At 40.4% G+C, this 23,038-nt stretch overlaps 2 protein-coding genes across 2 annotated transcripts in view; one reads left to right on the top strand and one right to left on the bottom strand.

Moving 5' to 3' along the window:
• Nucleotides 1–3,475: 3,475 nt before the first annotated feature.
• SPATA22 (spermatogenesis associated 22) lies at nt 3,476–8,965 on the top strand. Its single transcript, XM_033078541.2, has 8 exons — nt 3,476–3,518; nt 3,928–4,056; nt 4,792–4,846; nt 4,963–5,058; nt 5,459–5,762; nt 6,082–6,211; nt 6,536–6,633; nt 7,537–8,965. Exons 1-8 carry the CDS (start codon nt 3,476–3,478, stop codon nt 7,726–7,728), a joined length of 1,047 nt encoding a protein of 348 aa, XP_032934432.1. The 3' UTR covers nt 7,729–8,965.
• Nucleotides 8,966–10,921: 1,956 nt separating this feature from the next.
• Nucleotides 10,922–23,038, bottom strand: part of TMEM211 (transmembrane protein 211) — a 56,174-nt gene continuing 44,057 nt past the window's right edge. Inside the window, exon 3 of the mRNA XM_033078273.2 lies at nt 10,922–11,344. Within this exon, the coding sequence (XP_032934164.1) occupies nt 11,118–11,344 (227 nt within the window). The 3' untranslated portion in view covers nt 10,922–11,117. The remainder of the gene's footprint in view (nt 11,345–23,038) is intronic.

The following is a 23,038-nucleotide window of genomic DNA, read 5'->3' as shown; positions in this document are numbered from 1 at the left end:
ATCTCCGAGGCTGTTAATGGCACTGTTCCACAGTCCAAAAGTTAACTCTGGGCACTCTTTATAATACATGATCTGTAGGGAAATCCTGTGCTAATGAACAGTGGAAAACACTGGTGTTACACTTAACTAGCAGGTATTTTTGTTCTTTAAACTAGGTGTAACAGGTATCCTGTGTATGTTTGAAGTTCTAGAAGTATTATATTATATAAGGGCAGAGGGATTTAAAGTGAGCAAAATCAGCAAAATAAGAATTGTATCTTGGCTTTAGTCCAGCACACAATGCTGAAACATCAAGTATTTTCATCTTAAAAAAGCCAAGAACAGCTAAGTTCCTCAAAGCACGCCCTGGCTTGTACGACCTTTTTTGTTTTAGAAATCCTAAGAATAGTGATGAGAAGGAACACAAGCTGAAATTACAGCACAATTTATCTGACTGACTTGCCCAGAGTTCTGGCTCCAGTTCTATCTCGGGATCTGCTAACACAGACCTCTAACACATTGAAACAACTTTGCCAGGGACAACCCTTTAACTTGTGCAGTCTCTTATTAAAAAGGAAACAGATCTAGACCACGATGGGACAACAGCTCTGTTCTCTCCCAAAAAATCTTTAGTCAGCAACTTTTCTTCCATTTCCAAAAGCGTTCAGAAAGGCTTCTGAAGCTTAAGCCAAAGAGCAGCTGTAACTTCCATCCTGAGAATCAAAATGTTTAGAATACAAGGTCTTATTAACAGAAAAAGAAGCTTTATTGCTGTAAACGACAGAGGTATTTGCAATTGGTATGTGACTCATGATATAAACATAACAGATTGCAGGAGAATAAAGAATGTTTATTGAACAATTAATTTCTATTAAGATTATACTCCAGTGACTGAGAGAATATTTGGCCAGTTCCTGAAAGTCTTTATAGACTGTAGGTCTAGGAAAAGCTAAGCACAGGATTTATCTAGAATAGTTCTGCCAGGAATATAATTTCTACAGAAGTTGCTCTCTTTGTTTCAGTTCATGCATTCAGATTTTGCTGAACCTTACAGCGAGTTAATACAGAGAGACTGTTTACTTAAATACTCAACTGTATTACTCTGTACTTAGGAGCTGTCAGATATTTAATCAGAATAAGTAATTTATTAAACAAAGCAGTAAAGTTGCATTTTACAGCACTGGACAGTCTGTACTGTCCTTTGACCCCCTTCTTCAGCAGCGCTGCCGAATGGTGAGTGACACAACACCCAAAAACACAACTCACACCCTGAATCTGGGTTTGCTGAATTTAAACACAGCAGCAGTTTGAAGAGTTAACAGGAAAACACAACATTCAGGGCTGGAACATATAGTTTATCTTTTATTGCTGCTGGCACTGTAATGGTTGTAATTCCTTCCAAAGCGCTGAATGAAACACAGAGATGTCTGTGCACTTACTTAACATGCAAGAAGTTTGTCTCCTAAGAAGAGTGTTTTTAGGACAGAGACAGTGAATTTCCAAACATGAGTTTAGGAACTAAACCCATGGAAGCTTCTTTTATCCCCTTAGAGCAGTTCCCATCCAAACACTTTAACTCCTGGTGTCCCAGGACCTGCCAGTTTGGGGATGAATGGGAATTCACATGGAAAGTTTTCACTTTTCATGGTTAAGCATTGGGAACCATCCCTTATTGCTGTGCTTTGCCAATACTCACACTCTCAAAAAGGATGTGGGATATTTAGTTTAGTAAGAATCCAGATTGGTTTGATGTGCTGCTTACAGATATTTGGGAGTGCTTCTGAAGGAAAAGTTTTAGTAAAACAGGACAAGATCCAATCGTGCCAAGCACTCAGATTTTAAACAGCAACCAGCCATGTGCAAGAGCCAGAACAGCTGAGGAGAGCAACAGGGTGAAAAATGCCCTTAGTTTTATTTACAGCCACGTTTGCATCCACACATTCGCGGACATTCAGGTTCTCTGAGGGTGACACTACACGGTTGCTCGGGGGAGGAGCTAATTAATGAGATCCCACCGAAGGGTGATTAAAGGCTTCTTGTGTCTCCCAATCACACCGAGGGGGTGATTAAAGGGCTTTTGTATCTCCCAATCCCAGCGAGGGGGTGATTAAAGGGCTCTTGTGCCTCCCAGCCGGGCCCGGCCGCTCCCGCCGTGCCCTCAGCAGGTGGGAACGGGCACCTCATCGCCCTCCGGCCTCTTCGCACCGGCTGAGGGGCGAGCGCGCGGGTCGGTGTCTGTTGTTTTTGGCAGGCTTTGCCTCAGGGCTGACCCTCAGGGCTGAACCTCAGCCCCATCTCTCAGAGCTGACGCTCAGCGCCATCCTTCAGCCCCGTCCCTCAGGGCTGACTCTGAGCGCCATCCTTCAGCCCTGTCCCCCAGGGCTTCGCCTGAGGGCTGACCCTCAGGGTTGTCCCTCAGCGCCATCCTTCAGCCCTGTCCCTCAGGTCTCACCCTTTAGCCCCGTCCCTCAGGGCTGACCCTCATCCTTATCCCTCAGCCCCATCCCTCAGAGCTGACCCTCAGTGCCATCCTTCAGCCCCATCCCTCAGCACTGACCCTTAGGGCCGACCCTCAGCCCCATCCCTCAGGGCTGACCCTCATCCTTCTCCCTCAGGGCTGACCCTTAGTGCCATCCTTTAGCCCCATCCTTCAGCTCCATCCCTCAAGGCTGACCCTCATCCTTGTCCCTCAGCCCCGTCCCTCAGGGCTTCATGTCAGGGCTGACCTTCAGCCCCGTCCTCAGCCCCATCCTTCAGGGCTGACCCTTATCCTTGTCCCTCAGCCCCATCCCTCAGCTGCATCCCTCAGGGCTGACCCTCAGCCCCATCTCTCAGAGCTGACACTCAGCGCCATCCTTCAGCCCCGTCCCTCAGGGCTTCCCCTCAGGGCCAACCCTCAGCCCCATCCCTCAGGGCTGACCCTCATCCTTGTCCCTCAGCCCCGTCCCTCAAGGCTGACCCTCATCCTTGTCCCTCAGCCCCATCCCTCAGGGCTTCCCCTCAAGGCTGTCCCTTAGCCCCATCCCTCAGGGCTGACCCTCATCCCTGTCCCTCAGGCCTCACCCTCAGCGCCATCCTTCAGCCCCATCCCTCAGCACTGACCCTCAGTCCCATCCCTCAGGCCTCACCCTTAGTATCATCCTTTATCCCCATCCTTTGCCCCATCCCTCAGCACTGACTCTCAGCCCGGTAAGCTCTGCCCCTCAACATGGCCCTGACCCTCAGCCCGCTCCCTCAGGGCCTGGAATCTGCAGAGCAGTGCCATCTTAGGCGTGCACCTGTGGATCCTCTAAATTCACTGTAGCTGCTTCTTTTTAGGGCTTGTGTTTGAAATTATGCCAGTCACTGAAGCTGCAGTGTTAAGGGAAACTGCCATAAAATTGCGTGAAATTTGGATGTGTTTGCAGAATTAATTAGTTTGCTTTGTTTATCTGACTTCCATACAGCAAATTTGGGGTAATCAATCCATTGCTGCCTGTTAAGATTCAGCAAAGAAATGAAAAGGAGTTTGGCTGAGACCTCGGCTCGCAGCACAGCAGGTACCAGCCCTTCTTATGTGCCTTTCTGTTCACACCTCATAATGCTTTTAAAATACATATAATACATTTATATAGGTGGTGTTTATACAGGATATTCGGTGTTTAGCCCTAAATCCCCATTTCCTGAGTGGATTTGCATGGGTTACCTGTTTATTGCAGAAATTTTAGATGGATTCAGGGAACTGGTCACTGAGGGAAAGGTTTCATTCATGGGATGATGTGCAGGACAGAGGCTGGAAATATAAATTCAGTGAGGGAATGGCCTGTTACCTGTTTATGAAATGTTTTATGAAATGTGTTAATTCTTATATATAATGTAAAATAATTAAGTAATTTTATTTACATGTTTTAAGTATGGATTGTATATCCTTCTGCTGTTAATATAGCATTACTTAAATTTTAATTTTAGGTTGTCTGCCTGTACCACTGTTCAATCAGAAAAAAAGAACTAGACAGCCTGTCACTTCAAATCCACTTAAAAATGAACCAGGTACTGGTTCTGCAACTCGGAGTTACGACTTTTCTCCCTCATCATTCGGTAAATAAGACATATATTTTATTTTTTTGCTGCCTCTAAATCCAAACAACTCTTAACATCCTGATTGTATTCTATGAAACCAGACATTGTCTTTATCAAGAACTATATGCATCCTTTATATCTATTTCTGAAAAGTTCATTATGTACAAATTGTCCTCCAGGAAATTTCTTTCTCCTCTGTACAATTGAGCTTTTTATACTTCTTGCCTAGAGGGAGTTTGACTCTTTGTGTGATGGAGAATGAAGTAGCACTGGCATTTAAATAGAGTCTCTTAAACTGACCTTTTGTTTTCAGTTGATTTCAATCAACATTCAAGTCCTGTGTTACAAGAAGAAACATTTGTAGGATTCTTTCTTGTAGCTCAGAAAGAAACTTCTGTTCTTCAAATTGGGCTTGGAAGGAACAGTGCAGAATTCTACTTTTAGTGCTTTCATAGTGTTTTACTTGTAATAAAGTTTAAAAGTTTTCTTATAACAAAGTCTCTGTTGCTAAGTTTAATGTTTGTAACTGAACCATTGTCTAGAGAAGCAACCTACTTGTTAGAAGTTGTCTTATAATTACAAATATCAAAGGATCACATTCCCCTTTTTTCTTTTTTCTTCCTCCTTCCTGTGTGAGCCTGTTTGTGGGACATTAAGCAGAGTTGGAGGCCTACAAAGACTTATTACCTTTCAGTCTTTTCCATTTGTTTTCCATTTTTGTCCATATTCAATCCTTTGTCTGTTGAAAATCAGGTTGGGGAACTGCAAACCCAGAAGTGGATGAACTACAGACAGCAGCAAACAGTGGGTATGTGAAAAGCAAGTTATTTGTTGTTTTTTTGATTTTTATTTGGGTGTTAATTGTTTCATGAACAATCCATGTGTTTTACAATAATTCTGATACTATAAACTTGTTTTTGAAAGGCAAGCAGAGCATCCAATGGCTCCTTCCCTTCTGAAACCACCAAATGCATCAAAGTTTAATTTAGCAAATGCTGGGAAAAACTTGTCTGCCTGCAGGTTGGTGAAGCCTTTAATGTCTATTATCCTTCCTTTTTGTTCTTATGTGAAAATGCATCTCACATTTTCCCATATGCCTGTAGCATTCAAAGAAACACTTTTAATATCCCTCTCAGAGGAAACCGTGTTTATTTTATTTTAGAGTTATAGAAATATGTGAATTTGGGTCAGATCCCTTACACAGGGCAGGGCAATAACTGAGCAGAGTTTTAAGTCAGATGGATTTATGCACAGGTGTAATCACTGTCCTGTGTATGGATCAATTTGGTGTAAACTCAAGTGAGTTTGGAGGTATTTAAAGCTAAAACAACAACTTATGGATTGCTATGGATTTATATATTTTAATCACATATCTGAGTGTTCAGAAGAGGTGCTGTGATACTGAACTGTTGTATTGCAGGAACAGAAATGAATATACTCCTTTAGGTAACACAGCAAAATCAAGATCTGATAATGGAACTTCTCGAAAGTTTGAGAATTTTTCAAGCAGTTTGAAAAGTGCCCAGCAGCAAAAACGCCCTGAGAGTCGTAACCCATCCCAGCTGACCAAAACAGACACTGCCAAAGGACAGTGGCCAGTGAAACCCAACACTGTGGCAAGAAATCTGCAGGATCATAGTCCGGCATATAAATTTAACCACAATACTCAGCAAAATAAAATGAAGAAAAAACAATTTGGTTGTGTCCCAGAAGAGAAAAGTCAGGTAAAACTTATGGGCAGGGTTAATGGGAAAGAGACAATGAAGAAAACAGTAAAGAAGGAAAACTGATGGAAGATGAGGTTTTCATCGGCCCAAGCTGCCTTAGTAAAACCTGGAGTGTCTGGAAATTTAGAATTGAGATTTTGATACTGAAATAAATTAAAATGCTCAGTAAACTGGCAGGGAGCTGTTTGTATATTCTGAACAAATGCTCCAATTTAAATGTGAATATTGCCTATTTAACATAATAAATAAATACCTATGTGCCCTTTAAAACTGCAAGTGTTTATGTCTAACTTAAGCTTTTGTCTTCATCTGCAAGGAAATGTCATCATCTCAAGTGAAAACGAAAATAAAAAAGAATTCTTTGCGAATCCTGTCTGCAGTCATTCAAAGTGTGAAGCACTGGAGCCAATATGCCTACAAAACTGCCCTGTTATTTGAAGTTTTGGGTAAGCATAGCAGATTATAATCATATAATCTGATAATAATGCTAGGACAACAACAAGAGAGAATTTTTCCATAGCTGAAATACTTAAACCCACAAAATACTGGCATGAACACCATCTAATTTCTCTTCTGTTCAGCTACCAAACTGATACAGGTACAAAATTAACAATTCAGTCATCCTCCAACATCAGGTCTTTCCATCCTCTTTCTTTGTGTTTAGAATAAGCTTTCCTGTTTCACAGGAATCTTCTGTAAAATGCTACAGTTTTATAATAATTTTTAATATAATTAATCTTGGAATGATTAATTTTTGCTTAATGGGGCAGGCACACTGGATTCTGCAGTCACACCTGGAGCAAAAGGGGCGAAGAACTTTCTTCTGAGAGATGGAAAGGAGACCCTGCCTTGTGTGTTTTATGAAATTGTGAGTATTCTGTGTCCACACATAACACAGTCACCACTAACTCCATTCCTTTTTATGAATGCAAAAAGAAAACAGAAATTTCCTGTGCAAAAGGCAAGCTGAATGTTTTCACCACATTGTTCCCAATTTAGAGCAATAGTCACTGCTTAGGTGTGAACAGCAGCGATCTCTTTTATGGTCTGAGATCACTCACTGCACAGTAGTGGTGGTTTGAGAGTTCTTATTTTTCAGTCTGGGCACTGAAGGAAGAGTTAGAAGCTGTTTTTTTGAGGTTTCCAAGGTTGTTTATTTTTACTTATTTAAGGAATTTTTTCTCTGGCTTACAGCGGTTCATCCTGCATTTTGTTGAAGGCTTTTTGCTTGCCCTCTAAATTACACATACATTGTTTATAATTAATCTCCAATATATGACACCTACATTGCATTGTCCAGTTTTTCTCTAGACCAATCCAGAATTGACATCCTGACCCAAAAGATGGATGACACAAAGAAGAAGAAAGACATATCACGCTGTAATTCCTCTATCTTGTGTTCAGACCCCTAATTCACTTTTCTGCCTTTTAACACTCTAATTTACACTTTACTTATTTTTTGTGACTGTGTAATTCTTCATATAAAGATGGTAATTTCTCCTAGGGACTTAAATCGAACTCACAGGGGTTTTGGGCACCTTGCCAAGGCATTTGAGCCCCCTGCCCAGGTTTCAGTGAAGCCAGGGGAATATCCTGGGTTTCCTCACTTAGGCATCCTTCAGAAAAGCAGGGAAGACTTCGAGTTTAGCTTTTAAGCAGTTGATAACAGTGTAAATCTTCTGTTTGATGTAGCCCTCAGAAAGCAGCAGTGTGGGAAGCTTTTATGGGAGGTGATCTAATTGTTTTCTGTGTTCATTGTGCTTTGATGAAGGACCGTGAGCTTCCCCGACTCATTAGAGGTCGAGTGCACAGGTGCATGGGAACTTACGATGCAAAAAGGAACGTTTTCAAGTGCGTCTCTGTAAGACCAGCAACTGCTCAAGAACAGGACACTTTCCAAGAGTTTGTTAAAATTGCAGATGTTGAGATGACAGCATATGTAAAAACTATAAATGAAATGTAAAAGTCAAAGTGGTCGTCCAAACCCCAGTTAGAACTAGTTGTTGTCTGGACATGCTACAGCATTTACCAAAACTGCCAGTGAAAATGGGGTTAAACATTTGAAAATATCACTGAGCTGTGTTATCCAACAAATGGTGTGTGGTGTTCATTGGGTTCCCATTTATGTGTTACCTCATTCATGTTTTTTAAAAAAAATAAATAGTCAGTATAATACGTGTATAAAATAACAACAGACCCTGAGGCTGTAGGAAGATTCCAAAAGACACAGAGGAAGTAGAAAAGAAAGAATTATTTGAACACAGAACTTCCTTGCCTTTGCCATAGAAACATCTTTCATGAGGGAAGGACCATGTACATGTTTATGTACCTTTGCCTTCAAACATTAACTTTCATAGATTATTCCTGCTGTTCCTATTTCCTTTTCCCCTGCTTCAGAAGCTTTGGAGCAGATCTATTGGGAATTGCAAAACAAAAGAGTTGTCAAGAAAATAGCAAACAGTATGGGGATTTTTTTTATTGTTTTATTATACAGTGTTGGCAATTGGAAATTTCACATTTAAAATAATTGAAATATTGTATCCAACAAGTCAAATACAGAAAACAGTTAATATTCTAAAAAGGAGCCAGCTAGTCAACGCAGAAACACATTAATGGAAAATACAGCTTTTAGTTACACTTAAAAAATTATATATTTGGAATAAAACTTGAACCTGTCCAGCAAATTGTAACAGGAGAACGCTTGTACACAGTTGAACGCGCAGACAGTCTTTATTTAAAAAAGTGATCTGTCAGTGTGAGCACAGGCAGTGCCAGCTACAGGTGAGATCTGAAGGATGTGCTTTACTGCAAGGATCACTGGAGTGAGTTACCATCACACCTTCAGTGTGAGGCAGGCTCACAGCAAGGAGGGTTTTGCCAATCCAGTTGTAGAGGTCATGTACACGTGTTTGATTCATTTAAATATTATAAAAATATTATAAAATGTTAAAGGAAGCTCCAGCTGGAAGCTTGACTCATAAAAGGTGCAGAATATTGCAGGATGCACAACAAAAGTTGAGCTTTAAGAAGTAAAAGATTTGGTACAGCAGTGTTGTGAATTGTGAGACTCTGCTGTTATTTAAAATTGATTCCAGTTAAGTGATTGAGGCTTCCAATTCTGCACACATGAAACTTATGTTAACAAGTAGTGACAGGAATAGGTCCTTGTCTTCTAGGTGTGTTATGGCTGTTAATAAAAATCTAAACTCATTTTACTTTTCAGGAAGTGTTTAGACCTTTGCAAAAGAAGTTTCTACTTGACACTAACAAATCACTTTTTCTAGTGAAACATTTAGTGAACAGTCGTAAACATTACACAAAACAGAAAAAACCCTACTCAATACAGTTTATACACACTACTCAACATTTCTCAGTTGTTGGGTGATTTTTTTTTTCTTGACCATATTGATCCTGTCTTGTATAATGGTTCTAGTGTAAAGGCACAGGTTGGTTAGGAAAGAAAAGCCTGCATCTCTGTCTCTCTACTTTGTGGTGATTATTTTCTTTTTGCATGTTGTTTGTTATTCCTCACTTTTCTGACTCTTACATGAAAATTATCAGTCTCAGCCATTCATTAAAAAAAGTGTAAGACATCACTGAAAAGCACATTAATATACAGAAGTGATTGGAATTTATTCTTCTTACTTTAGGGCATTCCTTCAACCCCATTTTGTTAAATATTTGGAATATTTAATCTCTCAGTCTGCTCTGCAGAGCACTCATGCTCTCTTTCTCAGTACTCAATTCTGCATTGGAATCTGCCTTTTCTAAGAACTTGCTAAGTTTACATACAGGATTTGCTTTTAGCTAATTCTTCCATGGAAATGTAACAACAGGACAATTATTTTGGAAAACAATGCAATGTTCCATTGAAGTTTAGAAGGGTGAGGAATGTAAACAAGACTGAAGTCTTTGATGTATATTAAAATAACACAGTGATTGTTCTGTTTGCATTTTCTTATACATCCTCAACATGTCTCTGTCTGTCCCTTCATGTACACCTTCCATTAAAAAAAATAAAAATTCAGGAATCACTTGGACTCAGCTAAGTGAAGAATAATAAATTTGATCACCTGGTTTGTGCCAAAATACAAAACTAAGAAGTACAACTCTGAATTAAATATAATCTATGTGATTTTTCTTTTTAATAAATAATAGAAAATAAAAGATGAGAATAGAATTAGAATTAAATTTTTATTTTAAATGAAAAAACACAACAGTGGTGTGAGATTAGAACCCAATGTTTCTTTTGCTTAAGGCAATCAAGTGCACTTATTTCAATGCTTGATAATAATGAACTCAGTGCTATTGTGTAAATCACACCTCACAAAATTTCCATACAGACTAATGAAATATGGCCATTTGTAATTCTGACACAGCATCAGGTTTTTGCTGGTCATGTTCAATAGCATTTCACTTCACTTTTTTGTTTTACAATCTGAATTGTAATGGAAATATTGGAATTAGTTGATTCTGATTATCACTACAGGTAAGGGTCATTGGGCACAGACATTTTTGTAAACAAAGATTTTTTTTCTTTTCAGCCTTAAACAACAAAACCCAAAATCTACAGCTCTCATAGTTCAAAACATTTTGTTAAAGTCCACCTAGAATTATCATTTAAGAAATACTGAAAACAAATTCTTAATATTTTTTTTCCCTGTTGTTATAGTATTAAATCATCATGAAGCCTTTGGAAGCAGTTGGAGATCTCAGAAAAAAAGAAATTTAAATTTTACCCAAGACTTCATGAAGATTGGCAATTAGAGCAGAAGTAAAAACTGTGCCCAGAACTTACAATATGCAGGTGTTGCTAACATATATAGATTGAAAAGAAACTTTTTTCTTGTATACAATTCTTTTTAGCTATCAATCTTAATTTTAGGCTGTGGCTACTAGTAGGTGCTTTTTTTCACTAATCAAAATAATTGTAACAAAATATCATTATTGATTTTAAAGTTACTGGGTTCATAAAAGTTCTGACATTTCACAATATATCAAAAGTGAATTGAAGCTTTTCAGACTCACAATTTTGAGACACAAAAGAAACTGGGAGGTAGACAGATGTTCTGAGGATAAACTGATTTATTTTTTTCTTTTTTTGTCTAAGGCATTATGCCATGATGTGTTTAGAGCAGTGGAAAAGCTGCTGATTAATCCTATTCCCATTCCAGAGCGTTCGCTGCTCGCGCTTACGGAAGACTTTCAATGCACTTTTGGTCTTTGTCAATCTGACCTTCTCTTCCCCATCTCCTCTCCTCTCTTTTGCAACACAGCCAACTGGAAGTGCTTTAATAATTTCTGCCCATGACTGTAGACAGGAATGTTCTGTTCTCAAAGAGTAATAAAATACTATAAAATAGTAGGTATTGGAGTTGGAGATATGTGCTCTTTTGGTGCATATTTTGCAAAGAATGGTAAAAAGACAGACAACATGACCCCAACAATTGCCAGCATGTACCCCCATCCAATCTGGCACTCTCCTGCATAGTAGATGTCTGAGTTCTCACAGAATCTCTTCACAGTAGCAGAGTTGAAACCAAAAGGGTAAACCAAAAGGCCAGAAGCCATTATGAACACTAGAGAGGAGAAAAGAAAAAAAATCACACCAGTTATTATCAAACATTAATTCCTTTGGGAAAAAAATAATCCTTACTTTAGAAAGGCAAACATATGTATTATATTAAAATCAATAGGAAAAGTCATAGCTTATAAAACCCCCTTGTGATTGGCAGATTATCCTCCTTTTCATAATTACCTCTTGTGGACAGCAGTGGTGGGACAAGGCAGCAAGTTGGGATTTTTTTCATGAGAACTCTTGCCATTAAATAACTTCAGAAACGCTGTGATCGAAATTATGTAGCCATGTAAAAAGTAAGATGGTTCAGATACAATGGAATCCAGAGGAGAAGAATTCCTAAGTAGGCAGATTCCAAACCAGCTTCACTTTCTTCTCAACAGCATTTTTTTTGCTTGAGACAAGCAAATACTTTGTTCTGCCAAATAGAAACTTTCAATGAAAGAGTTCAAATATAGTTTTTCAGATTCTGCTGATGAGGTTCTGATAATGTGAGACTCATTAGTACTGACTCAAATTATTCTAAACATCCTGCATTTGAACAATTGATGAAAAACAACACAATTTATATTATTTTTATTTATTTATTTGATGTCTCTTGACATTGGAAAGCCAGGCTTGCCTCTTGCAATTACCCTCCATTATCCATTGGCTTTTAATAGAACTTCACAGATTTTATTCTTTAAGGAATCCATGTCAATTCAAATATCCACTTATGCAGGTAATGGAATCAACAGCAGAACCAATTTTCCAACTTTGAAAATAAGACTGCCCATGAGTAAGAAAAAGATGCATTAAAATCCCCCAGGAGCAGCTCTTGGAACCTGATTGTGCCCACCTTGGCTGAGCCAGGCTGGTGTGAGGGCTTGCACCTCCTTTTGTTTGAGACAGCACTGAGAATCCACATTTTCTTTTCTATCCCTTCTGCTAATCAATTACCACTGCATTTAAAATCTCTGTTTTAAAAGGCTTTACTTTATCTACTAAAAAGATACCATGGAGCAGTCCCTTTTCCTCTCTTCCCTTTTTTCCAGGACAATGTTTTGTTCAAATTCAGGGTAGTGATTCAAGAAGCAACCAGTATGTTTGAGCTGATAGATAATTCATAACAGCAAACATCTAATGAAACATTAGGAGTATAAAACAAACACTGTGTGCTATTCTCTGTGTTTGTGATTGCCTTTCAGGTTGGGCATGTGCATATTACTCCAATTATAATATTGGAGAGGCTTAATCTTAAAAGTATCCACTAACAAAGGGCAATCACTCATTAATCTTTTTTAATTAAAAACACTTTAATAAGCTTGAGGGCTAGATGAAGTCAAAAAGTTTAACACACAGCCTGTCGAGTCCCTGAATAATTTGAATTAAACCTTTCCTTCTAGTCCAAATGGAACTGCTGAGTTAATCCCTTGTAGAAAACAGTAAGAAAATGGAAATTAAAAGGAGAGAAAGTGGAGCAGCAGCAAAGTCTGTTTCCCTCTGGGTATCTCACATGTGATACAAAGAGAAGCTGCCTGCCAAGAGGTGGAATTCTCTGAGAGCCAAATGTTTCACCTGCTCTAGATCCACCTTCTTTCCTTTAACCCTCAGGAATCATTTTGCAGTGGTTGCTGTGGCCTTTTCCACTTTGTGAGCACAAGGTGGGTGAAAGGTGCTGCTGCAAGAGCCAGGAAGGGAAAAATCCTTCCCAGCACAAGCAGCATCCTGAGCCAGGCTGACAATTCCTGCTGCTCCAGCAGCTGCCCCTGCTGGGGGTGCCCAGGGCAGGGGGAGCTCGTGGATCTGAGATTTCAGCACCTGTGTCCCTGCACTCAGGGCCTGACAGGAACCAAAGTTGTGTCATGCAGATCTTCCCAACTGCACATGTGTGACACCCCTAAAAACAATATAAAATGAAAATACAGTAAAAGTGAAGCTACACCAGAGAAGGACAAGGGGTGATAGTTTTAAATTAAAGCAGGGTAAATTCAGAGTGGATAGAAGGAAAAAATCATAATGAGTGTGGTAAAACACAGCACAGGCTGCCCAGAGGGTGGTGGATGCCCCATCCCTGGAAGCATCCAAGCTCAGGTTGGACAGGGCTCTGAGCAATCTTATCTAGTTAAAGACATCCCTGTTTGCTCCAGGGGAGCCTTCACAGCTCACTCCAACCCAAACTATTCCATAATTCTGTCATCTTGTTCAGAAAAGGTCACTGAGCTTTCCCCAAAGAGCTGAGGGGCAGCACAACCTGAGAGCCACACGACATTTGCACACCCAGGAAAATTCCTCTGGTGGCAGAAACATGGGAAATAAAATTTTAAAAGGAGATTTTTCCTACTACTGTTGTACACAGCACAACAAAACCCTGTCAGTGCACAGACCTGTGCAGCTGTAGGATCACTCTGACACAGCTGGGGTGAGAACAGGGGCACAGCTCAGCACAGCCCCACTGCACCCCAGGCTGCTCCACTGCACCAGGAATCCTGAAATAGCCCCGGGGTGCAAAACCTGCTGGGAAATGTTGGGAAAGTGAGCCAGTTTTACAAGAAACAGCCACTGCTCTAAGCAAGAAGCAGGTCTAAAATTAAAATTTCAGTTTGTTCGTCGTTTCAAAGCTAAAATAGCATCTCATTCGATGGAAAAAAAAAAAAAAAAAAGAGCAGAATTGGAAACAATCCTTTCAGTCATAAAATCCTTCCCTAACTGTTAAATTTCACTGTTTTTCTGACACTGTCTCAACCCCTTGCTCTGTTTCACATATCTGTTCCATATATGTTTTCTTTCTGATTGGGTTACACAGAATTGTTTTGAAGGCTGTGTTTTACAGTGTTTTGATTACCACTTGGTGCTGATGTGATTTAATGGAAGCAGCTCCATTTTTTTTTTTTTTTTATTTCCAAGCCTAGAAATAATCTGTCACAGCTGAACGTGTGTGTTCACATATCAAACGGGCTAAAAAGTTACCCACGGTTTTATATCCTCAGGCATGTCATAGAATGGCCTCATTATTCTCATTTAGCTGCCCTCTTTCTTACAAAGGCTCCAAATATTGAATAGCCCCGTTATTACCCGCAGAATCCGAGCTGCTAATGACTGCTTAATGGTGCTGGGACAGCACACAGAGCACCACTGGGGCTCCATTTCAGCCTCTCCAACAACAAACATCACTTCCAAAGGTGTCAGAACACAGCAGCGAGTGCATCTCACCCTTCTGAGGTGTAATCCTGCTGTCACACCAGGTGATGAGGCCACACAACATATTTGGGTGTGTTCTGCAGCATGAAGCCTTGCTGGTGAAATCCACACTTGAGTTTTTTTTTAACATCATTTAATTCATCTCCCATCAGCTATGATTCTGGTTTAAAAGTGCTGCTTTTATTTTTGTTTTTTATGTGCCCCACAGGTGTCATTGCTGAGTTCTCCCCACCTGAGCCCTCTGCAGTAACTCCCAGCCAGCCCAGACACAAGGCCAAGCACATTGGTTCAACAGTAAGTCACATTTTATTTCTGCTTTCTAATCCCACACACTTACAGTCTCACCCTCATCCTCTTTGCTTCCCTGGTGTCCTACAACCAGATGGGAAATGGCAGTTTCTCCTCTGAAGGGTTTGCTAGCCAAGGTTTGGTTTTATTTAAAAAGCAGGTTTCTGAATTGATTGGTTTCTAAATAGCATGACTTTAATAGGAATAAGGTATTACTTGAAAGGAGGACACATCTTTTTAGAGCAAACAGGACTTTTTGTAGGAAAAAATGTAAATTGTTGGTGAAAATGCTGAATCAATGACACTTTTAGTTGGGGAAAATAGCATTTTCTGCTATTTTTAAATTAATAATACATAGCTCTTTGTCATTGCAATGGTTTATTCATTTCATTAAGCTCCTGTACAACTGTTTAATTATTTAAATCTCTCACACCATTTTCAAGTTGATTTTAAACCAAAAGCAAAGCAATGCAGTTCTCTGGAGTGTGTGCAGAGGGCACCAATGTACAGCACTCTTAGATACCATGGCAAAAAAAGGTTATTTCCATTCCACTTCTTTTGGCAAGACTGATGGAGCTTCCAACATCTAAAACACAATAATTGAACAGTTTTCTGTATTGTGAAGCAGGAATGTTTAAACTGGGCTAAGCTTATGTTTGTCCTTCCATACTAATATTGAAATGGATGGAAATCCAAAGGTGGCTCACAAACACAGAGAACAAAAAAACCTGTTTTATTGTGTTTGTTTATATATTTAGGTGATGTGTGATAGTGAAATATGCTGTGTGCATGAATTCTCCTCCTGAAATTACCTGCTAGAAGAAGATTACTTTGTCTTAGAAATTTAATTTGCTTACTTTAGGAGTGTATTATATTCCTGATACTGGTGACAATGATGGATTAATTGCAAGCTTGTGGGACATATCAGACAATCATTGGAATTAGGGTTGAATTATAGGCTAGCAAAGGTTTCCAACCCTGTTACAGATTGTCACAGTCTTATGTCTTCATGGAAGATTTTTATTGACAGAGCTTAATCTACCAAAGCAATTTTCACTCATCTCATCAAGAAGTTTCCTCTTAGATGTAATCCATTACCTCCCTTATTAAACCTGGCAGTTCTTCATATGCACAATCAGTTGACTTGGAATAACACATTTCCTCTCAGGTTCATCCATTTTATTCACCTCATAATTTTATTAGCTGCTCTCCAGATTTTCTTTGTGTGATTTTACTTACATGATCATAAATGAGAAAGCAGGTGCTGATCCAAAGCCACAGACAGCTTAACCCCAAGCCAGAAATACAGAAAACCTGGCAGCCAGTAACACAATCTTCAAAAAATCACCTCTTGTCCTACTGCCCTGCACTCAATCCTTCCCAGAACTCTTCCCAAGCAAATATTTTTGTAGCATGCCTGAAGGGTTTCTATATTTAGGGTATTTTGGATAAATCCCCTTATACAAAAAGAAGGTACCTATATTTCTCTTCCATATCTAGCCCCTGAAGACAGTGCTAAGTAAGGTCCAAGATTTTTGTCAGTAATGGCTGCACATCAATGTACAAATAGAAACAAGATGGAATTCTGAGCTTATCCAAAAATTAGTGATTTCCTTTTGACTGCTTCAGGAAAGGAGGAATTACCCAGAGTATTTCAGGAGAGCTGAAATATATCTAAAATCAGCAGGCATTGTTCTAAATGCCTGTTACATATAAATAAAACAAACAGGAAAGTGACTGTAAAATAACCAGGGAAGTGAGCTCTCAGAGATAAAAGGATCCAGACTAAAACCCCACTGTTGTAACAGCTGAACTTTGGAGGATGAGGCAGACAGGGACACTTAAATGCCATTCTGCTCTGCTGAACTCATGGCAGGTGCACGTCAGGTACCTGGAGTTCAAACTCTTGGAAGCAGCCCCAGCAATTATTCCCTCCAAGGAAACCAAAAGGAAGAGCAGGAAAAAGGGATGATAATTCCCATATGCTTGGTATAAAGATGTAGCTGCCTTCCTTTGTAACTGAATAAAGAGCTGGAACTCCTAATAATGGCACAGCCACTTCTAACACATCACACTTTAGCTCTTCTTTGTAAAGAATTATTTCACTGGCATCATTTCAGTCAAACATGTTGTGATTTGAGGAGCTTCTATCAGTGCTGGCCTGGTGCCAAAGGGGTAGATTATAGCAGTTCCTTTTCTGGATTTTCTAAATGGTGCAACTCACAAGTTAGCAGCTGTAATATAAATGTAGTTATGACAGAGTTGTGTAGCTTGTCAAACCCTTTTGTAGCTAACAAAGGGAATGGGTTCATTTGTACAATGTCTCCAAACTGTGCTTAAAGAAAGAAATGCTGAGTCTGTGACTCCAGCTCACAAGCTAAGGAGCTGCATCACATATAGTAGGTTGTATTTTTATATTTGTACATACATGCAAAATTATGGGGAAATATGTGTATATCAAAAGCTGGGCAGTGTTTTCCATTTCAGTTTGTTTGGATTTAGCTGAGGCAGAGTAGGAATATGTTATTTTAAATAAAGCTAGCACTGAAATAAGGGCGTCCACACACCTTTTTTACACAAATGTATTCAGTGCCACTAAAATACCCCACTCAGGTTCTGTTGGCACAACTCCCTCATTCTACAAACAGCCTGTTTCAGAAATGTCTCACAACTGGAGGAATAGCTGAATCTATCTTATTATCTGAAGGGAGTGGAATCTGACTATCCAGACTTTGGAAAAGAAATTCTCTGAAGCCATCACAGAGGTAATTGGGCTTGGTAATTACTGCATTAGCTGCAAGTTTATTAAGGGCCACAAAAGGAAATGCCATCCTGGTGACCTTTGGGGCTGCATTTCACAGCATGTTTTCTACATGAGAACAAATGATGAAACTTGACTATTTCTGCCAAGTGAGTGGTAGCCCTGGTGGAGATTTATTGCTGTAATCTGGTAATCTATGGGCCTAATCACACAGTTAGAGAGTTGTGTGTCATTTACTCGAAAAGCCTGAAATGATCTAGCACTGTGTGGACTGTGCTGAAGGAGTGCATTTTGTCATCTGCAAGGTTAGGAGAAATACAGCCTCTTTAGCAGACTGTAAAAGAGAGACAAGAGCTAATGTTTCTCAAAATAGCAGCATGTTACACGAAATTTTACAAGAGTCAGGGAGCTAAGAAATGGGAACTGTCAGATGTGTTCTATTTGGAAACCATTATGATTTTCCTCTTTTGTGCTGCTTCAGTAATTACATAGATTTTCTATTTATATAGTTTTTGGAAATTATTTAAGTCATGCTCACTCCATCTCTCTCAGAGCAGCAAACACAGATGCAGACTAATAATGTAATATTGACATATTTAAGTGTTGGATTCTTTAGCTGAGAGCAGCATGTGCAGAATGCAGCATGCCTGTAATGTGCCTGTGTTCCCTTATCTTTGTGTCACATTTTATTCAACAGTGAAGAAGTGCTAATAAAAAGTGCATATTTCAGTTGTTCTATTTTAGGTAAACATAACATGGTACACATTTTCTTAGCAATGCACATTGCTTAACTGTGCAACTCCATTTCTACAAATAGAAATCAGGGTGGCAAACGCTTTGCTTCTCTTCTTAATTAACCTATCCTTGCCAAAACTGCTATGTTCTTCAGTGAGAGCAGGGAATGAAACTGATGACTGAGAATTTAAATTAATGTTTTTTCTTGTGATCTTTTGGCTGAGAACAAGAGCAGCTTCCACCTACCATCTGATGCATTCCCTAGCAGAAGAAACAGTGTCAGCCTGGGTCTGTGTGCAGCTGGAGGGAGTGAGGGCACAGACACTTTTATATTGTCTTTGCTTCGGAGCCAGCTCACCTGGGAAGGGGAGATGCTGCCCAGCCTGCAGCAGAGCCTTGGCTCCTGCTCTGCCTGCCAAATCCAAGCTCTTAAATAGCTATTTAGAGCAGGGGCTGAGGTCCAAAAGACAGGCAGTGAGGTGTAGATCACCTGAAATGTCACGATTCCACATGACACATTTGCTCCCTTCTCCTCCCCACCTGCTCAGCCCACAGGTTTGCTTTAAATCAATCTTTTCACCTCTCCCAAGACTCACAATTTAAGCAGAGCAGACACTGATGAAAACAGATTTATAATGAAGCTGGTGGCCATTAAATACCAACCTTCCACCAGAGGTGACCTTATTGTAAAGTGTTGTAGAGTGAATTTATTTTGACTTTGCCCATTCTCTACCTTGTCTCACACTCTGGCAGTGAGGCAGTGGTGGTGGGAGGTCTGAGAATAATGCCCACGTCTCACTTCATTACAGCTGCACTTCACAGCCCAGCAACCTCCCAGCCTCAGGGATATCACATTCATTACCTCTCTCACAGACATGTATTTTACATATATGGCTGAAAGGTGATTAGAATCCCTGACACAACAGTGTTTTATCTGGAATGCAACCATGAAAAATACATGCCTTAAACAAAAAAGACATCCTGCATCCTTCTCCTAATTGATTTAAGCTACAAAGACCAGCTCCAGTTTTCCCAGGGCACAGGAACTACCAGGAAGACACAAATTGCATGTTTTCAAATCTCCTCATAAAAACTGCCTGACAGGGGGTTGAAAGCAGAGTTTTCTGTTTCTCAGATGTCCTAGCCCTGTGAATGTCATCAGTCAGCAGAAGCTCACGTGCCACCACCTGATCATAAAGAACAGTTCTGTAACAACCCTCATTTCATGCTGCTGATTCCAGCCCACCATAAATCAGCCACACCACGACTAATGCTGGAAATAATTGTCTGCTGCAGAGCTCCTCTCTCCCAGCCAGGTGCCACACAGCTGCAGCCCCTGTCCTGCTGAAGGGGGTCAGAGCAGCACTCCCAGCAGTGATGCTCCCTGAGTGCTTGGAAGATCTTTAATGCTGCACACTGCAACAGTGCAGGTGTGCCCATTCAGTGCTTTTAAAAACATTATAAATGCAGTCAGCTCTGGCTTGAACCAGCTGCTCTCTGCAGATGGAAAATGGGGTAGCAAATGCCTGGAAGTGCAGCAGGTGATCCCAGTGCTGATCCTCAGGTGCACTCTGATCCATTCTCTCCCACCCTCTTTCTAATATCCTCTTTTTTTCCCTGATGGCTGTTTGTGCAGATGAATCAGCACAGCACATCTGATGTTTTGACTTCAGCCTTGTTTGACCCCTGTGTTCTTTAGCCAAGTCTTACACAGCAACTTTGAGTAAAAACCTGTGGTCAAAACTGTCCTGGGCTGGTTGTGCTGCTCCAGCCACCCTCAGTTAACAGCAGACAGATCAGCCTTAGAGAACCCCTGCTACATCTCACACAAGAGCTTAATTTAGTCCAAAGCTGCTAGAAGAAAGTAGTAAAACAAAAAAACAAACAAACAAAAAATAAAAGTTGTGTTCTGATGCAGAGCTATCTAGATGAGAAAAATCACGTTGAAATCCAGAGCAGTGGTAGAAATGCCCCAAACTACCAGTTAAATGAAACTGGTTTGGGATAGCTGATCCTTCTTATCAGGTTGGCCCAGCTGCACAATTTCCCATCTCCAATTATACCACAAGGCCCACACTTCCTCCTTCATTAATTCATTTGAAGGATTTAATGAGTTACTTCATCAGGTTAATAAATCCCCTCAATAATTTTATTACACTTTGATACAGTTATTCAAAAGGTGCAGCTAAAAAATGATCATCATTTATATTTCTTGACAGAATAACTTAGTTAATAAATTTGGCCCATGAAATCCACAATTCATAAATAAACTATGGGGACAACTGTGTGAAGGAGGGGTGTTTTTTTCCTATCCCTGGTGAAGGTTTTATTGGAAATTCTCTGTCTCTTGTGCAAGTCACTTCAGGCTAAGGAGAACTGCAGGAGGTTGGTGCCTTTTGGCAAAGTCCTGCTTCCCACTGAGTGCTCAGGGGGAGTCCAGCTGCTGCAGCACATGTGCCACTGGACATAACCCATATTCATTTACTCCAGCACTCCCTGAGGTTTAAAACCCAGCTTCATAAAGGCTGTTCCATTCCTTGAGGCTAAACTCTTTAGCTGATTTTGACCAGGTGCAGTGACACTGTCAGAAATAAGCATTCTATTCTGGAAATTATTTTAAAACTGAATTGAATTGGTTGCCATGCCAGATTTTTTTTTATTCCTGTGGCATTGTAGTAAATGACATCATCAACAAAATAACCTTAGGGGCAAGGGTGTTTTCAGAATCTTAACCTCTGAATGGCCAGCAGTATTACAGCTTCCTATCACCAGATTAATAATATTTATGGTAGGTAGGCTGCAAGAATGGGATCATACTATTTATTTACTTACTGTTGAAAGCCACCTCTGGCAAGAACAAATTTCCCATTAATCACCACCTTATCTCTGTAAGAATGAGTTACTCTCAAGGACATGTGTATTATTGCCATTGTTTTATTAATACAAAAATAGCTCTGCTGTGGATTTTTTACACTGGGCTTTATTTATTTTCTAGATTTTCTTTATTAAGGGGAGCTGAAATGCTTAAGTAAACATTGAATTTTCTTAATAAATGAGCTACTCAAGGCACCAACTACAGCAATAAGATCCAGTATTTCCCTGAATATATTTTTATGGAAAGAAACTGCAAATCAGTATCTATTTCTTCTCTTTTTTCTCAGCTGAAACTCCAGTTATGCATTTTGAGTTTCTTTTGGGAGTGCAGATGACCTTGTTAAGTTGTGAGAGTGCCAGGAAAGCAGTGCCCTCCAGCCCAGGGGGTCAGAGAAGGGAAGCCAATTTCTAAGCTGGGTCTTGTAATCAAAAAATGCATATTTCTCTCTGCTTTCACATAGGCTTTAGCCAGCATTTGAAGCATTACCTATTATATTAGGCTGCAGGATGATTTGTTTTTCTAATTTTTCAAGAGCACTACATCATACATTTTCAATTTTACAAAAGAAATCAATGTGGAGGAGAGGACAACATCTGAAAAATTCTCATTCATGTGAGAGAAGCATTAATGGAAAGCCTTCCAGGATCCTTGTGCAGCACCAGAACGAGGTGTTGTGCCAGTGGAAGGGGAACCAATTAATGTTAATTTGCTGTTTAATTATGTGTTCAGTGCAGAACAATGGTGAGCCACTTGTGTGGGTGGGAGGAGCCCCTGATTGTCAGGTGGACACAGTCACCATTCCTGCCTCCCAAACTCGGGCACAGCAATTCCTCTGGAGCCTGTCAGCTGTGATTTCAGCAGGAATTTGTTTGCAGAGTGAAAGGTGAGCTTTCAAACAGAGCACAGGGCTCTGTCCTCTGTCCTGCTGCTCAGTGCAGTCCGTGGGGGTGTGAGGATGCTCTGGGAGCAGTGCCAGCCCTGCAGCTGGGGCTGTGTGACTGCAGCAGCCAGCCCTGCTCACTGTGCCCTGCTCAGAGCTGGGACCCCCTTGCCCCAGGCTGAGAGTGCCAACCCCACACACAGCACTGAGGAACACCCTGTGACAGGGGCTTCCTCCAGCACTGCCAAAAAACCCCCCCAGCCTTTCCATCTTGCTGCATTTAAATGTTTGAGTTAATAACATTTATAGGGCAGCACGGGAAAATGAACTTAAATAAATCATTTATCATCTCAGGATACTGAATTACACCATTACTGAAAGGGATACAGAGAAATGTGTCCAATAAACAGAGCACAGTTTGCACAATTTGCTTTGCATTTCCCACATCCTGCAACAAGAACAGGGCAGTCAGGCTCCTTAATGATGATAATGTATGTACAGAAAGAGCAGCTCCCTGAGGGCTCCTGATTAATCAGGAAAATACTCATTTGTTCTGCCAGAAGTGATGTGCATCTAGGCAGGGCAGATGATGAACCCTAAGTGCACACAGCAGCCATCAAGGGCCAAAAGTTTCCATTCATTTCACTCATTTTCCCTCTGAGAAATCAAACCCCATGTCTCAGCAGAGCACAGGACACAACAGCACTTGTTCTTGTCCCAGTTCCATCAGGGTTTTGTCTGACAAAGGCAGAAAGAGGCCCCACATCCATTTTAGAGACTCCCAAACAGAATTGCTGCTTGCTTAGATTCCCCATCCAGGGGAGGACACGAGGCCTCAGCTGCTGTGTCTGATCACTGTGCAAGAGACTTGGGAACAAGTTGGAAGATTTAAAGGATTTTTCACCAGCTGATCTAAATCCCTGCCTGTTTTTTAGTACCTAAGAAGCTGCCTACTGATTGCAATCCTTCCTCCATC

This window comes from Catharus ustulatus, chromosome 22 (assembly GCF_009819885.2).
Source record: "Catharus ustulatus isolate bCatUst1 chromosome 22, bCatUst1.pri.v2, whole genome shotgun sequence".
NCBI classification, from domain to species: domain Eukaryota; kingdom Metazoa; phylum Chordata; class Aves; order Passeriformes; family Turdidae; genus Catharus; species Catharus ustulatus.
Note: the sequence above shows the minus strand (reverse complement) of the source record. Positions and strands in the feature narration are given on the sequence as shown.

Bases quoted from the DNA above. Each gene is read 5' to 3' on its own strand.
- SPATA22 (XM_033078541.2), top strand. From the start codon at position 3,476: ATGAAAAGGAGTTTGGCTGAGACCTCGGCTCGCAGCACAGCAG. The intron at 4,847-4,962 runs GTATGTGAAAAG...TGTTTTTGAAAG, and splicing joins CAGACAGCAGCAAACAGTGG to GCAAGCAGAGCATCCAATGG. The intron at 5,059-5,458 runs GTTGGTGAAGCC...GTTGTATTGCAG, and splicing joins AAAAACTTGTCTGCCTGCAG to GAACAGAAATGAATATACTC.